Source organism: Larus michahellis, chromosome 1, assembly GCF_964199755.1.
Source record: "Larus michahellis chromosome 1, bLarMic1.1, whole genome shotgun sequence".
NCBI classification, from domain to species: Eukaryota; Metazoa; Chordata; class Aves; order Charadriiformes; family Laridae; genus Larus; species Larus michahellis.
Genome location: NC_133896.1, coordinates 108,495,234 through 108,512,458, shown reverse-complemented (window position 1 = coordinate 108,512,458; position 17,225 = coordinate 108,495,234). Strand labels below are relative to the sequence as shown.

Sequence of the window (17,225 nt, the reverse complement as noted above, 5' to 3'; positions counted from 1 at the left end):
TGTGTTTTAAGAAAGAGATATTTAGACAGCATATATCTATCTCACTGCTGTGTACCATGCATTGAGGAAAGAACTTCACCAATGGATTTTTCTTTTTGAACCCCAAAGACTTATAAACTAAAATAATTCAAGAGACTAATTTTTCTCTATACATCTTATATATATTGAACCTTACACGTTTCTGTCACCAAATGTGACAATTTTTCTGTGCCAGGTCTTTTAATATCCTACAGTCCAGGAAAAATACATTCTCTGTTGAGGGGATAACACTGGAAATCAAGATAAATGTGATTTCTTGACACTGTCACCCATTTCCTTAGAATGATGTCAACCAACCTTCCCGAAACTATAGGCTGAGACCAGTAGTACTTTACGTACCCATTGTCTGTTAAACAGCAAATAGCTTGTTTTATATTTATTATCGGACTGCTTTGATCTTGACAAAACCATGGTAGCCAGGTACAAAGAGAACATCCAAACATTTTGCAAAATGGCTGTATAGCAAGCAAAACCATGAATGGATAATACTACAGGAGATTGTCATTGAAATTTTGTACATCCCACATCTTCTGTTATGCCTTTTTACTTTGAGAAGTAGGAGTTACAGACTTCATGCACTAAAGGCATTTAAAACCCCAAAGACTTGAAGGAGCACTGCGCTTCATATAAAGTAGTAAGGTGCAAACATAAATGCCCTAGCTGAATATATTTCTGTTACCAGTTTGGAAAAGGTCTTCCTAAATCTGGGCTGCTATTAGTAAAATATCTCATATCCGCTTGCATTTAGTGATTTTTAATTTTTTTAAAATGTTTAAAATTGTTTAAACATTACAAGTGTTGCCATTTTTGGCAAATAAGAAGGATACTCTGAGGACACAAGGTCAAAGGCCTTTGAAAACATTTCACTAAATTTTTTACAGGTAAAGCCCATGAACGGATGTAACAAAGACACTTGGTGCTAAGCGTTGACAGAACTTTCAATTAAGCATCCTAGGAAATGGGTAGGGAGTGTTAAAGTTTTAGAGGTTTTTCTTTTTACGAGTATCCTAATCTGGCTTTAGAAACCTTTTTTAAATGTGAGTAAGATGAATGGTATATTGCATGTTATTTTGGCACTGAATGGAAATAGGGACAATTTGCACAGTACTCAATTACTTGTACAATTCTGATTCATAATGTGGAAAGGGTTAAGAATTTCCTCATACCTTTTCTTTCTTAGTGCGTCAGAAAATCCTTATTTATCCAAACTAGGACATAGTTGAAACATAGACTGAAAAGCTTTTTCACTTTCAAAGCAAAATCTTAGTTCTACATCTGAGTGGAAGGGAGACCTTAGAATACCTGGTAGACCTCTGCTATTGCATGGGACGTCATCACGCAAGTCCTTGCACTCTTTGAATCAGGCCAAACCCTTAATCCACAGGCTCTGAAGGGTTGAATTTTCTAATCACTGAATTACTGTCAAATAATTATTTTGTTGGATCTGATCTACGTAGTGTGAATACTTCAGTACTCAGTGGAATAAGGAACCTCTTTTTCTCATAAATCGCTGTATAGGCTTTAATAACTCATCTAAAGAACTAGTCTTGGTGGGCTGATTAACACTTCTGATAAAAATCAAATTACCTCTAAGTGAGGGGGTATAGGATGGCTTCTTAAGATACAGGGGTGTAGCAGGCCTCTAAAATGTAGAGTGCTGAAGTACAGGACCCTTCTTTTTATTTTCTTATCATGTGGGAATCTTCCGCAGCTTCCATGTGATTACTTTCTGTGAAGAAATTTATGTGAAGTAATTCATATGAAGAAATTTAAGCCTGGATGTAACCTTATAAGGGCTTGGCTATAACAGAATAGAAATACGTTTCTATTACGAAGAAATTACGAAGAAATAGTAATGGACTCTTTCTTACTCAAGCAATGCAAAAAGAGCAAGCGCATTTTAAAGAAACATAAAAACCCCAACCTTTTCGCACTAGAGGTCTGATTAACAGCAAAGGTCTGGTGACTGGTAAGGATCACCTTTATTTTGAAATAGCTTCAAAGAGATTAAATCAATCAGTAAAGTGGTTCCACAAGCTATTAATGTTGGCATTAGTTATTGCTAAGAGTAAACAAAAATCATGTGCTGAAGCGCTTAGTTTCTTCATATATCAGATAACATTCATTACTAGTGTCAACTAAAATCAATTTTTCACATGCATTCACTGATTTTGTATGTTGCTGAATAGAGATGATATTGTCTGATCAAAAAGAGATAAATCTTCCCAAAGCTTTAAAATGTCTTCCCTGGTCTTGTGCATTGAGATGTACCCAAATCCTAGAATCACTCAGTGGAACTTTTGCCTTTGGTCGTCTGAAATAGGAGAGGATATATAACACACACACACACACCCCCCATCCCATAGCTTTTATCTGTAACCACTGCTAAGCTGTTATTTCTAGCAAAAAGACAGATTCTTCGCACATAGGGGGTAGAAGATGTCTTGCTATGTGTCTAAAGACATGTTTGAGTCTCAGTTCAGACGGGTGCTAGCAATCAGTTGCAGCTCGTAAGTACCTCATTACTCAAGCTAAAGACTTGAGGGCCAAACAGCCCTCACGCTGTTGGAGATGCATGTAAATAGATAAGTCACTGGGTATTGAAACCAGTGTGTTTTACTGTCAAGGCTTGCTGTATTACCTACGCTCACATAAACCACTGTGTTTTGATATTTTTTTGTAAAATCAGATTTTCCCAATGCTTATTCTTTTTGGAATATTTATCTGCTCCGTAATGTCCTCAGAGATCAGGATAAGGGCATATTTGAAGGTAATGTAAAGAAATTTTAGTCACCAGTCCCTTTTTCATAAGAATTCTACTTGAAATACTGATGTACAATATTTTATTACCATGACATTACTGGCCAAATCCTAAAAAAGATGCAAATTATTAAAGTTCTGATAAGTTTAATTGATGTAAGTTGATATGGTTCTACTGAATTTGGAGAGCAACAGAAGATCTGACCCACAATAAACCCCTTGATCCTATCCTTTTTGTTTGTTTTGGTTGTAAAAGTAGAGGTTTTTTGGACATACCTACATTACTTATAGCAACCCAATGAGCATATCTGAAAATAAATCAACCTCTTACTGTATTGCTGTTCTTGATATCTTTTTCTTTCTTTAGACTTTTCTAGTGGTGGTGGTGTTTTCTGGAGATTAGGTGATGTTCCAATTGTTATGATTCATACTTCTGGGTGTGACAGGTTAAAGCTCACAGTATTGATAGAGTACATTTATACTTGTCAAGTTCTTCTAAAATGAACAGTCCAAGCAGGAGGTAGTATTTTGTAACAGCATTTTGTGTTCTGGAAAAATATCAGTCATTAGGGTTTTATCATCTTTGTTAAAATAACGTATTTAGGTTAGTTTTGATGCAATTATTCTAAAGGTTTCTTCTCATTTTAAACATTGATGTGAGGACTAGTGGAGGACTAGTTTGTCTTAAAAGTTTTCCTCTTATAAGCGTACACTTAAACTCTGGAGAGAAGTCAAGCACAGCATGAAAATAAAGTGGAAACAGTAACACTGAAAATGAAGCATCGAAAATAAAATATCAACTAGTTTTTGAGAAAAAAGACTGTTAATAAAATAAAAAAAAATTATGAATTGTAAGCTTCCCTAAAAACTATATATTGAATTAATCTTCGCGTTTCCTGTTCTAAAGAAACAAGTAGTTACTGTACTATTAGTACAGCAGTCGATTAGTAGGGAAAACCACAAAGGAATATATTCCCTACACTACCTTATTGTGCATTAGAGAATGAAACATAAACGTAAGACCTTTCTTATTCTGTGTTAGTAAGCTCTATTTAGAAGTGCATGGAGAATAGAGAGCTGTCTGGGGCATTAAATAAAGTAGGAATGAGAACTTCAAGTTGGGGGAAACAGCACTGCATTGATCCATGCAAATGAAAGCTTAATTGTCCGAAGTCCCCTTTACATTTACAGTAATGCATAAAATGCTGATAATTTTTTAAATATTTAAGCCAGTAATGCTAGCTAGATGGGCCTTTAATTTCTTTCTTCACCTGTGGCTATCATGATTGCTTCCACCAAAGTTTAGCTCTTTTTCATATTTCTCTGGAAACCTCTTGATATCATTGCAATAGTTGACTCCGTCCCTCAGTTAAATTCTTCATCTATTCCTATCCCATACTAATTTGTTCCTCTGGTTCAATGTATAGTCAAGAGAGTAATTTATTCATCTTCAACAGCACCACTGAAATCACAGAAGTACTTGATGCCCTGATTTATTAAGGCACTTGAGGTCAGTGCCTTAAGCACGTGCTAAAGATGAAGCAAATGCCAGCATGACCTCCAGAGGCTTAGTCGCCTGCATAAGGGTTTGCAGGGTCCTTAAAAATACGAACTTGTGGAACAGGTTTGCTCCTAGTGTAAGGTTAGTACAGCTGTACCGAGAGCTAAATGATGCTGACAATGCTTTCAGTGAAATTGTGACAAGTCTACATTAAACCTTCCCGTTTTCTTGTCTTGTGCAGTGGTGGTACATCATGATATGCCAAAAATAAAAATCAAAATTAGAAAAATGCTTCCAACATTTGTAATTGTTCATATACCACTTAGTGTTTAACAGGACTATTGGCATCTCAATAAGAAATTATATTGTTACAGCATATAATTTTTTTTCCCATTTGACTTTGTATGGTCATATTGTCATGCTTTTTCACATTTGCTTGATAATGGGATATCTGTGGTGTCACCACTACCTCATTGCTAATGAAAATAGGAATTGCAGATTGGATGAGACAAAATTTAGATACCCTGAATTTGCAGGTTTAAGTATTCCTTGTGCCATAGATGAAGATGTGTGTTTAGTGTTAGGAAACCGTGGAGGAAAAAGGAATTTATATTTTCCTATTGAGTCTGAAATTTGTCCTCACTATGATTATGAACTCTTTTTTCCTTTTCCTAAGGAAAAAACTGGTTTGTATAGAGATGTTTCTTTGTTGTCTTTTTTTTCCTTATAATAGGTACCCCTCCAACTCACGTAAAATATTTTGATTATGAGACTATATCCTTGCAAGCCAGCTGGCAAAATGTTTTAAAAGTTAAAGATCTACTCCAAATACTTTATTCTGCATTAATTCACAATAGTTATATTGTGCATCTTTTTGCAATTAAAACTATAAAGTTAATTCCAATGTATAGGAATAATATTTTACATTTTCAGGACAGATTACAGACTTTTATGTAGTGCTTTTTGCAGATATTTAAAACATTCTCTTTGTAAATTTCATTTAAAAAAAAAAGAATGTTCTGTTTTAGGGACAGCATTATTGCATTTCAGAAATAATATCCTGTAAAATGTCTGTAACAAGGTATTTTATCTGAAAGCCTATTGTAGCTTTCTTATTATGAGTTTCAAGCTTCTGCAACAATAAAAGTGTTCTTATTCAAATGTATATTATTGCGTTCATTCCTCTAATAGCAGCATTGCATCATAGCAACCTATAAATAGACAAAGAAGCAATTGCACAGAGTACTTGTTATTTGTCCTCAATATTTTTTATTTTGTTGTTAGATATCAGACTTTGGAATACTTGTATGGGGGTTTTTGCATTCAATACAGAAAGAAAAAAGTTATTTCCTCTGAGTATACACGTGCTTTCTATCTGTGTTTCCTTGGGATATAAAAAGTTACTGGGTTAGTTCCATTGGTCATTTTTATTGCCTTCCTGAAGACAATGAAAATTGCACAAGGCTCCATATAAAAGCATCTCCAAGTGTAAATTAAATCTATGGTATAGTCTTTTGTAAATAGAGGAGAATGTACTCTTAGATAATAAATCTTTTTTGTGTATATCAACAAGATGTCTATTTTTTTTCTTCCTAGATACACCTTTAGTTAAAATCATTTCTTCCAATTCATGGCCTGAAGAAGGACAATCTATAATTTTGACTTGTGAATCCAAAGGAAAACCAGTGTAAGTGATTTAACAAGTAATATGTTTTTGTTATTTTCCTTATTCTGCTGTGATTGCAATCTTCAGCTGCAGAAATCCGCTGTTTTTGTCTCGTCCTGGGGTGTAAAGTAATCTCTGGTATAGAAAACCCCTTGAAGCCTGTCTTCATTAAGTGTCTATAGAAGATTGGTCTTTTACTTTGTCATCTATTTTAGTTTTCAGTAAGAATTCCAGCTGTGAGATTATTTTTTTTTCAGTCAGGTATATCAACCTGAAAGGAGCGCAGGCTTAATCAGTCACTGTTTACATCACTGAACTGACGATAGAAGCGAAAACGGCTCATGAAAATCTTCCTGCTTCAACTAGCCTCAGAGAAAATATATTGAACTTTCTGGATGCTTTGGCTGTCCTTTTCAGGGGAATTTGGAGTTTAATGATATGTGCCCCTTGGCTGCCTGTTTCTACGAGAACTTGAAAAGATGTAGCCTGCTTTAAGAATATAAATTGTTTTACTTGGAAATTAACATCTCTGCCATCAATATTTTTTAAAGGCAGATCTGCAGAGATTAACTCTTGCACACAATCTACTGTTTAAATAGATGTCACTCTCTAAAACAGTATCTTCTCAAATGAGCTGGTTTATATTTACTGTAAAGATACATAAATAACTCAATTGCTTAATATTAAGTTAATACGAATCAAGTCTCTTAAATGTTGACCTTCTGCTCCAAAGATTAACATATAGTGTTATACGGAAAGGTAATACACAGCTTTAGAATGGTCTTGAAAATGATAGTGCAATAATATTTTGGTTCTAGAAGAGGTGCAAAGTACATGCCAAAAATCATGTCACTTAGGGCTCTATTTCTCTCTGCTGTAACTTTAGTGACTTTATGGAATTGCTTATTGTGGAAACCTGAAGTCAGATTTAGGTCAAGTCAGGCATTTTAGTCCAAAATGTATATTTTGAAAAGATCTTCTGAGTTTTGTCTGGCATCGTTTAAACTCCCTAAGTCCGTTTCTTTTTTATATTATATGCTTGTATCATTTTAAAGCAACTCCTCCATCCAAATCTTGACTGGGCTGAGCAACTCAGCATCTAGATCATGCTTCTTCCCTGCTTGAGACCAGAACACTGGGGGTCAATCCAATTAGTCTTACGTGGTGCTCAATGAAATTGGTCTTCGGTGTACCTACGTACTTTTGCAGTAATACGTGTTTTGGAGTTAGATACCTCTGTAGGTAACTCAGAAAAATCAGTTGCAAGCCATCTCTTGCTTTTATAATGTACTTGAAGGAGAAGGAATTATCCATTTACCTAATAGCCTTTGAGCGTTCCCCTAGGTATCAAGAGGTACAGAGTCTGTTTCCCCATTAATTTCAGATCCAGCAAACGATGTGCAAGTGCTTAATTTTAGGGAAGAGGTCAGCCCTGATTGCCCTGGGTGTGCTGTTGGATAGATGATATTTAGGATTGTCCCTATTGCAGTGTTTTCCTCATGACTTAACAGGTAACAGCTACATGCCAAGTGCTCTGTTTGGCTTATAAACTTCAGGCATACTTGTCCCAGGTGTTTGATTTTCACTATTTTCATGTAAGATTCACTGTAGGGATAAAGGTTTAGAAGTAAGGTGGTCATTACATATTTTTAATTACCTGTTGTTGGTGTGGGGGACGGTTTGGCCCTTAACATTTGGAGTTTTTAAATCATAAGGAATTTTGGAGGTTATGAGTTGAGGCATGATGCTTTTCAGTTTCTGAGTGCATGGGAATAATAATTTCAGCTGTTTTAAAACATCTGCACAGTACATATTTACATCTGAGCTGCTGACTTGGGCTTTCCTTTGCATTTGGTGGAGAGATTTAGGCACTATTATAACAGGAATGTATAAAACCACAGAAGAAAGAGCCAGACTGAACCATACCTCGGCTACTTTCTCTCCACTAACTAGATTTAGACAGTTGATTTGTTCAGATATCTAACTCGGTATTTTGGGATATCAAATATATATATATAAAAATATAGATATTTATATCAAATTTATATCAAATGTTTAATTTTGGTCAAATGCACCTGACTTTCTGTCAACAGTTTATAACCGCATTTTCTTATCTTCATTGAAAACGGGCTAACATTTTCATCACATGCCAAAGATGCCACTCTGTTAAAAATAAGATATTAGATTTTCCTCGAGACCCCTGTATTCGTTAGTCATTTCTGAAGGCAGTAGAAAACTATAAAAGCGGTATGTTTTAGCTTGACATACACAGTATTTTCTATTTCGTACACTAAATATTGTAGATATTCTTTATATGTTACCATTAGGAGACATTGGTTAAAACATACTAATTAAAATAGAGCTGCCATTGAGGTGTTTAGTGATTTTTTTTTTTTTTTTTTTTTTTTTTTAAATAGAACTCAGTTGCAACCTTAATGGATTCAAACGCAAACTTTACATGTGGTTTTGAAAGGGCAGACAAATAAAAACTCCACACCACAGAATTATAAAGGCAGGGCACCTGTATGTGGTAGCCTTTGGGGCACAAATATTTTGCCAATAAATACACCTCTAATTGTCCATACCACAAGAAATGCCAACATCAGCTGCTCTGTATTGCTTCATTAGGTCAGTCTTTCACGGCACAGAGCCAGTAATAAATAGGCATCCTCCTGGGAGCAGTTTGCAGTTGCTTAGCATGAGAAACAGTAATGTCATGCTCCCAACCCACATGATGATTACCTTCTGGCTTGTAGAGAGAGAAACCAGAGAGGTCCACAGAGCCCAAATATGTCAGTGTCACAAGATAAGTGATGAACTGTGGACTTTATGGAGAGCTCAGAGCCGACCACGGTCCTTCATAGCCATTTACACCCCATGGGTTAATTTCTGTCCACCGTCACCTTTATGTCACAGTTACAACAGTCTCTCCTGTTTCCTGTAGGCAGCAGTGAATCCTACCAGTAAATGAACACTTACTTATAGGTACATTTCTCTTATATCTCAGAGCAATTTTCACAAGCTTCAAAATGACATTAGGGATGAAAATGGAGAAAGAATGAAGCTGGGTTGTGGCTGTGGTGACATTCATGGTAGTTATAGCTGCTGCAGAGTAATTCTTTCGCAAAAGGGAAAAGCAGAATGAGGCTAAAACTAGAACATGCTTACCCCAGCTTACATCTCATCACTAAGTCCCTTCTTGCAGGGATTCTGTCCCTCAAACCATGTGCATCGTGGATACCCAGATACTGTGTTTCAGAGCTACAACACAATGCTAAGGAGAAACCCTACCTAACTTAGGGAGGGAAGCCTTGCTCAGACCAACACCTCTGGGAAATCAACTGCATCTCCTAACAAAACAGCATCCTCCAGAGATATAGCAGAGAGGTGAGGAACAACTGTTTATTCAGTGTGAGAACTCGGGAACTACAGCTCTGCTGAGGTTTCATACTGCAAGGTATAAGATTTGTCTTGACCAGCCAATGGCCATGATTTTGGACAAGAGAAACAATGGCCTCAGACACTTGGATGTGTGCGGCATCGATTGTCGTAATGTGTGAGATGGGTTGGAACTATCCCAGACTCTGAGATTGCTAGTTGCTATGAATGGGTTTGCGTTGCTTCCCATTTCTGGGCTTGGTGCAGGAAGCAATGTTGGAACAGGAGTTCTGACAGTGGGCTAAGGGGACACTCAGAGGAGTGGGAGGTTGGGAGAGCGTGTGGAGAGGAAGATGGAAATGTGGGTGAGCCATTTTGAATGATCCAGTGAAGCAACAAGGGAGGGCATAAGAGGAGATGCACAAATTCTGTAACTGTGTGGTTTTATCTCTCTGCTCATCGATGAGAATAGCTCTGTCTCTGGTCATGACCCTGTCCTTATTGCTGTTAGGGGAATTACTTTGGAGGCAGGAGCTGTTCTGGGTAAGCACTGTATTGCTGCTATAGAAGTGTGATGATACCAATAAAAAGAGCAGGCTGGGATCCTACCTGTTCTGTGACGGTTTTGCAGGGGCAGCAGGGGATTAATAAAGTGTCACAGATCATTGTAGACTGTGCCACAGTTCCCTCTAGAGTATGCGCTGTGGCAGGTGGAGCTTCAAGCAGAGGTATTCTGCCTGCAAGGTGCTGGGGAGGTCATTGCAAGAGCCATTGGTCCTTGGGTTTGCGCTTAGGGGCTGTGATGGGACATATGTCGTGACACCGGTCCCGCATGGTGAGATGACATACTGACCACAGTGCTGAGTCAGAATGGGAGTGCTAAGATGGTGTGGGGTGGAGGCTTCCCCATACATTGCCTTCCAAAAGAACGTATCTCTTGCTTCCATATGCTACTCTGGCTAAATTTATTGCCTCCAGGATCTAGCATCAAAGTTTGAGTAATCTCTAAAAAAATCAAATTACGCTTGTGGATTTAGACCTCTGAATTTGATGATGTTCTGGTCCAGTTTGTGTAGCGCTTGGGGCACCAGTTATATACAACAGTGGACGGTTGGTATTTGGAATATGGTGTGCATAAAGATACGACATTTTCAGTTAAAATCTTCTGTTGGTGGAAAAGAAAAAGAGGAAATATATTCAGTTTACCAAAGAGGTTGTTTTTAAACAGATCTTATAACTCACTATAGAAACATAACCTATTATATGTAATATTTTAAGGGAACTTGAAATAGCATTTGTGAGGATTGTTGTCCAATTGATTGATGCCCACTTGGTAGACCAAATTTAAAAGTTTTCTTTTGGAAAAATTCTAGTAGGTGTGTTTTTGTCGGCTTAGTCTCTTCTTATGCAGGACTCAGTTGCTGGTTTGCAGAATTGGAATAATAATGACATGTCCCCCCCCCCTTTTTTTTTTTAATTATAGGTAAAAAAGTATTTTGTCATATTTCTGCATAACTTAGGTCAAGACACCCTGTAGCTGACATCACTATTCTATAGCATTCCTCTTTTGGAGATACTATTGTATCGTTTCAAACCAAATTGAAACAAATCTCTTTGTTTTTCCAATCCTTAGAGCTATTTTGTTGTTTCCAGTATTTTTGGCTGGATCCCTAGAAAGTTGTCAGGCTATAACATTTTAGTAAATGAACTTGCCTACTACATCTGTAAGTTATCAGTGAGTCTTTTTAATTTATTTATTTTTTAGCATAATATAATTTTACCTGGGCTTTGTTTATTTTCTAAAGAAGGAAATGTAGTTAAGCTTCAGAAATCATAGACATCCTTCTTATGAACTCATATGCAATGTCTGGGCTTTTCTGAAGTCATATTGCCTAACAATATCTTGAATATTTTAAAATATAAAGGGAGATGTAAAAAATACAAACCAAAAGGCAAAATGAGCATTTGCAATGTCATCTGTGCTTACGAAAGGTTTTAACAGCTAATGTTTTCTTATTGCAAGTTGCAGCTTCTGCACACTCTTGTGTCTTAACAATATAGTCAGTCAAGACTGACCCAAAAGTGAACTCAAAAACTGCCCCATAGTGAAAGAATGGTTCAATATTTAATATTCTTAAGTCAGCGCTCTCAGCAAAGCGTGCATGAAATATGGGGGGTTTTTAAGTCAGTGTCATTTCAGCAGGAAGGATGTCAAAATATAATGGAATAATTAGGGCACAGGAAACAAAGAGAGAGTTGGCTGTCTCCTGTGTGCTTTACAGAAATATCTTTCCATTCCAAGCAGCTCAGGGGAATCATAGTATAGGTGGTTGACTAATCTAAAGTGAATATTTGGCCTTGTTTGAAATAAATAGGAAAGATTTTTATTTCAGGAGAGCACTCAGATGTGTATCCTTCATTAGCATAACATTATTCGTAAGGTCATGAAAAGTTTATACAGAAGAGCACAATCAGTAATAAACACTAATATTATATGTACCCAGTAATATATAGTCAAATAAACATTTTAATATCAGAAAAATCAATCACTTTTAATGATGAGGGCACACCAAATAATCAAGCTTGCACTATAAAGCTATTATAAACTATGGGTATGACATCACCACAGAAAGTTCTGTCTTTTCTAGTGTCTATTTAAAGGAGACTCCCTTGAGTGAGACAAACATTTTGCATAGCTGATGGAAACAAGTACTAATAATAGAGAAATATACAGCACCGTTCTGTCAGTGACCCCAGCGAGTGGCTGTTTCCTTTGAGAAGGACCTGACAGGGCTCCAGGTGAAAGATAAAACTTAGTGAAGAGAGAGAAGTAGGATTCAGTTACCTGAAAACAGCGGAGCCTGGACTCATACTGGCTCATGTTTAACCTACTGTCGGCTGGGACCCCCAGGTCCTTCTCAGCTTAGGTTCTGGGTTTTGCATCTGTCCTTGCTGAATTTCCCTGCCTCCCATGAGGGACCTGCTGGCCCGTTCCTCTAGACTGTGGAGGCCCTTCTGAATAATGGCCGTCCCCTCAAGTACACTCAGTACAGACAAAGTCTGGTGTGAACAACCAGCTTAATGAGAGTACATTTCACTGCCTCAGCCAGGTCTTTGATATTAAACAGTTAAACAGGACAGGACACAGGGACAGACTCCTGAAGAAGTCTGCTTGTAATCGACCACCGGGCAGAGTGTCCCTTCAACCCAATGGTCCAGCCTGGTTTTCTCCCATTAAGTAGTACCCACATCCAGGACAATGGTGATATCCCAGCCTAGATACAAAGAGTAACATTGGAGACAGCGACCAAAGACTTGCTAAAGGCAAGGTAGACAACATACACTGTCTTCTTCATCTGCAGATCCTGTCTTTTCTTCAGAGTTTTCACATTTGGTAGTTAGAAAATTATAGAAACATTTATTTCATGAATCATTTTGTCACAAGCTCAAGGATAAAATGTTATTATAAAGAAAAGACTAGCAAATCTCTTCCTTCCTCTGAATAGTTACCTTAGTTCAAACTAATTCAAAGTGGAAAGACCTCTGAACCTAAAGAAGGTATTTTGAGAAATGCCAGAACGGGCACTTTTGGATTTCCTGACTTCCATTATATGATGAGAAATATCATAATACTTTGCTTTCTGAAAACTGTGGTAATATGGGCAGGATATAGTCTTTGAAGAGGACTTCTGAGTCTTTCAATGGAACAGTAATTATGAATAGTAGGTAGGAATGATCTGTATGTATCAGGTCTTATTTGATGCGTGCCCTCAGAACACAGAATTAAAAGAACTTCTTCATAGGTGTTCATATGTTTCTTCCCTCTGGTATCTGAGAACTTGGCAAGTGTTTAAATGTTTATTTTTATCACACCTATGGACAATTAGGGTATTCAGTTGCCTCAAATTTACAGCTGGGAACTGAAGCAGGAAAAAATCCTAAGACCAAAATTGACAAATAGATCACATATATTTCATGTCTAACATTGAACACAGTCCCCATTTTCCCAAGAGTATTTGACATGACACAGCATCACATTCAGAAGATAGCTCATCATTGGTTTGAATTGTAACACTGAGTTCTTAGCACATCTACAAATCTACGCTCAAGAGTCTGAAATCAGAAACTAGCAGAGAAAATAACGGAAACCCACTTGACATTCAGCTGTTAACATTTTGGTGTAAGTAGTTTGCCAATATTGCTTTGAAACTACACCATAATGGCAGGTTTAGATTTTGAATCATTAGTCTAATGGCCAGCTTTTTGTCCACATGCAATTCTTTCTTTCCTCCTTGGACATGATATACTTCCCAGCATCTCTAGCAGGTGAAATGGAGTTTCTATATGAAATTATGTCATTTTCTGCATAAATTTTATTCATTGCAGAATACTATCTGGATTGTGCCATAAATACCTAGCAGCCTAGAAAGGAATGCTAGTGTCAACTCTGTCTGTATGAATTATCATAATGGATCTGGAAAAGCATGCATGTTTCTGTGTTTATAAATCACCTTGCAGAATGAATTCACAGCCCAAGCTAGATGCTCAGGCAGTATCAATAAATATTAATGATTTGGAAAATTGGATTAATTTGTCCATATCCAGGATGAAATATTATTCTAGCAAAATTTGAATAAGGTATCAAAGTATTTCTCCCTTAAGCTTCATACATAAGAAGTTCATAAGAAATCCTGAATTGCAAGAGTCTATTTCCAGGTTTCTCTGGAAAGAACGACCTACAACTGAAATCAAGTCGGTGAAAAGAAAGAAGGAAAGTTAGACACTGGAGTTCCACTGTTTTACATTTATAGCTGGACAATCTTTGTCTTAAGCAGAAAGGTGGATGGTTTTGAATTTTGGATTTTGTTGTAACTACATTTAACAAACTGGACTGTCCCTAACCCCCTTCTTCTTGATCCCAGAGCTAGCACTGACCTCTAATAACTCTCAGTAACTGAAGTATCTCTTTATCTCACATTTATGCCTCTGAGCACTCTGAGTTTACAGTTAAGTTTCCGGGGGCACACGTCACACACAGCTTTGGGCAATATTCTCTAAAAACACTCTTGAATAAATGCTTACGTATATAGGACAAAGTATTGTATCGCTGGGTGTGGACTCAGACAAAGGTAAGAACTCCTCCTCACAGTTCTCAGCCCTGTGTTCCTCATCAGTGGGGAGCAGCTCTCAGGATAGCTCAGGCTCTCCTACTCCTGTCTTTTGTCTTGCTCTCCGTCCATTTCAAGTTGTCTTTCTTTGGACTCGGCTTGTTCAGGAATTAGATAGAGCCTGTCTCCTACAAATACAGTGAGTATCTCTGTCCTGTCTGTCTCTTCTGTCTTGTTCTGGTTTCTTGAAAAGATTCTTCTTTGTCTTTTTTTAAACGTTGCTTTTTCATCCTTGTATCTTTATCCTATTTAGGCTCTCTTTATATTCCTTCTTGTTTTGGGAAGTGTGAACTTCCATTTCTCCAAGAGGAACTGATTATACTTCAGTAGATGGTTATTAACTCAAAATGAACCTACTGTTAGCTTGATCAGATGGGATATAACCCATGTCAGCTAATGTTAAACACTGTATCTCATGCTCATTGTCAGCCACGTAGAAATTTCTTATCATCACCCAGAATTGTAAGTTAAGCATCTAGTTTCTCCACACAGACAGCAGTCTATATATAAAGAAAGCTCTTTCGGTCAGGAAGGTAAAGAGAAAATACGTCATGTGCAACATAGACTGATCACACAGCATGTGGCAGTTTTGCAGACTGGAATATACATAACTGTTAATAATGGTGAAACTTTTCAGGATCCAAATTCTATGTCCAGTTTATTTTTAAAACATTTATAGGTAATAGTCACTGATTCCAGCCCAAATCTCTGTTGAAGACAAACTTGGCAGCATTTGCCAGTACTTTGCCATTGTTGCTGTAATTACTTTCTTTGGATAGTTGACCAATTTTTAAAATATTGTCATTTTGAAGGAGTTCATCCTAATGATATCTCCTGCCTTGATTTAGTAGGCACCTGTTATATGCTAGGTTGAATGAGTGCTCATTTTCAGTAAAATGTTCTAAAATCTTATGAAGAATATCATATGAATTGTAGAAAAAATCTGCCTAGTGAAAGTTTCCAGATAGGTAGTTTGTCTTTGCAAGAAAAAGCCAATTATTTTAAAGGATTATGTAAATATTCAGCTTGTAAGCTTCCACACCAATGTTTCACTGACATTACACCTCCACTGTGAAATTATGCTGTGATGTAGTAGATAACATATTAAGAATCGGGTAGTATTTTTGCTGAGATACAGCATGTATATTTAATAGATTAAATTTCAGTTTGTGTTAAACATCCTGGCCGTCGGGGAGGTTGTACCTTCTTTTCGCAGCTGGGACCTTCTACGCTTTTTTTATGCTTCCCCCCTGCCCCCGCCCCCAGTATTTTGCAGGGAGTAGTGAAATTGGTGTTATAAGAAGTGTGACACAAAAAGAAACAGGTGGGAGCATTAGTGCCTGTCTGAAAATTACACTTCACAATAAAGCCTCCTGCAGTGCTTAAGAACTTCCCCTTTAGTGTTCTGTAAAATGATCACATTGCCTAATAGGCTCAATTCAATAATTGCTTTTCTTCTTTTTTAAGTGTCCCTTGTCTGCAGTGTTTACACATAAAATGGTGCAGAAAGTACAGTGTGAAAAACAACTAAATGCAGCATTTTTAGTGCTCATTAAATCCATTTTGCATGTGTATGCCTTTCAAAATAATTCTTTTCCTTGCTTTCAGGGGGGTAACACATTGTAAAATAAAAAAGGTCCATGGAATAGAATAATAGATAAAATTGAAATACAGAGTGGGTAATTCTAATTGAGGACTGGACTGAAAGTTAAAACATAAGAAAAAAGGTTTGGGGAGAGGATATGATGGATGCTCAATCTTGTAGATTCTCCAGTTTCTATAGATGAGGGATTAGCTACATTTACAGGTAAAATTACAGCAGTCTTGAATCAACCGTTAGCAGTAGCATGCAAGAAGACCCGTTAGTACGACTCCTTCAGTGCAAATCGTGCTCATGGTATTTGCTCTGTTACACAACTATAGAAACAAAATTTGTTCCCTGTACAGAAGATGTGATCTGGAACACCCCAGTGTCATGGAGAACACCAGCTCATTGCATATCTGTGTTTTTACCCCACATTTATAGCAGCATAGTACCCTAAGAACATGTACATGCTGTAAGCTAGCAGGGTAAACCAGCATCCTTCTAAAGGAAACAAAGTGGGCAATTAAAGAACAGCGTAAGGAGGGTACCTTAAAATCAAATTAGGATGTCATAAATTTATATTTATTTAATTTATTCTTTGTATTTGGTGTCTTTTCATTCACAAACTTGCATCTCCTGTTTTGAAGACGTAACCTCTCTTTATGAAGTTGGACACTGATTTTGGAATTGCTACTTTCTCCCCTGTTGGGAATAGTTTATATTGTTCCTTTCTCCACTGTTAATTTACCTTTTTCAGTTCATTATTTTCAATACAAAAATGACTTTTATTTTTCACCCTTCCCTAGCTTCCTGGGTCTATGTTAGATACATTTTTTTCTCAACTTAAAATTGTCTTTTTTTTTTTTTTTTCTATTTTTAAAGCACCCAAAACAGAGAGAAGCAGGTTTCTGTGACCTGGTCTATTATATATCAATTCCGTATATTTACTGTGATCTCAATCTCTTGGTGCAGAACTCAAGCTCAGAGTATGACCTTTTTTGGAATCCCTAAATCACTATGGAGGTGTAGGTATTGGCCTGTTCCCCAGTCATTGCAAAGCTGAGGCTCATGTATGATTAATGTGCAAATGAGGTGCAGAAAATGAACACTGGAAGAAAGGGTTTAATC

General features: G+C 37.0%; 1 protein-coding gene across 4 annotated transcripts in view; it reads left to right on the top strand.

Annotated features, from left to right (window-relative positions):
- CADM2 (cell adhesion molecule 2) overlaps positions 1-17,225 on the top strand; it is a 668,106-nt gene that overhangs the window by 566,204 nt on the left and 84,677 nt on the right. For all 4 annotated transcript variants that reach the window (XM_074599232.1, XM_074599214.1, XM_074599242.1 and 1 more), the window contains one exon: positions 5,897-5,987. In XM_074599232.1, coding sequence (XP_074455333.1) covers positions 5,897-5,987 — 91 coding nt within the window. The remainder of the gene's footprint in view (positions 1-5,896; positions 5,988-17,225) is intronic.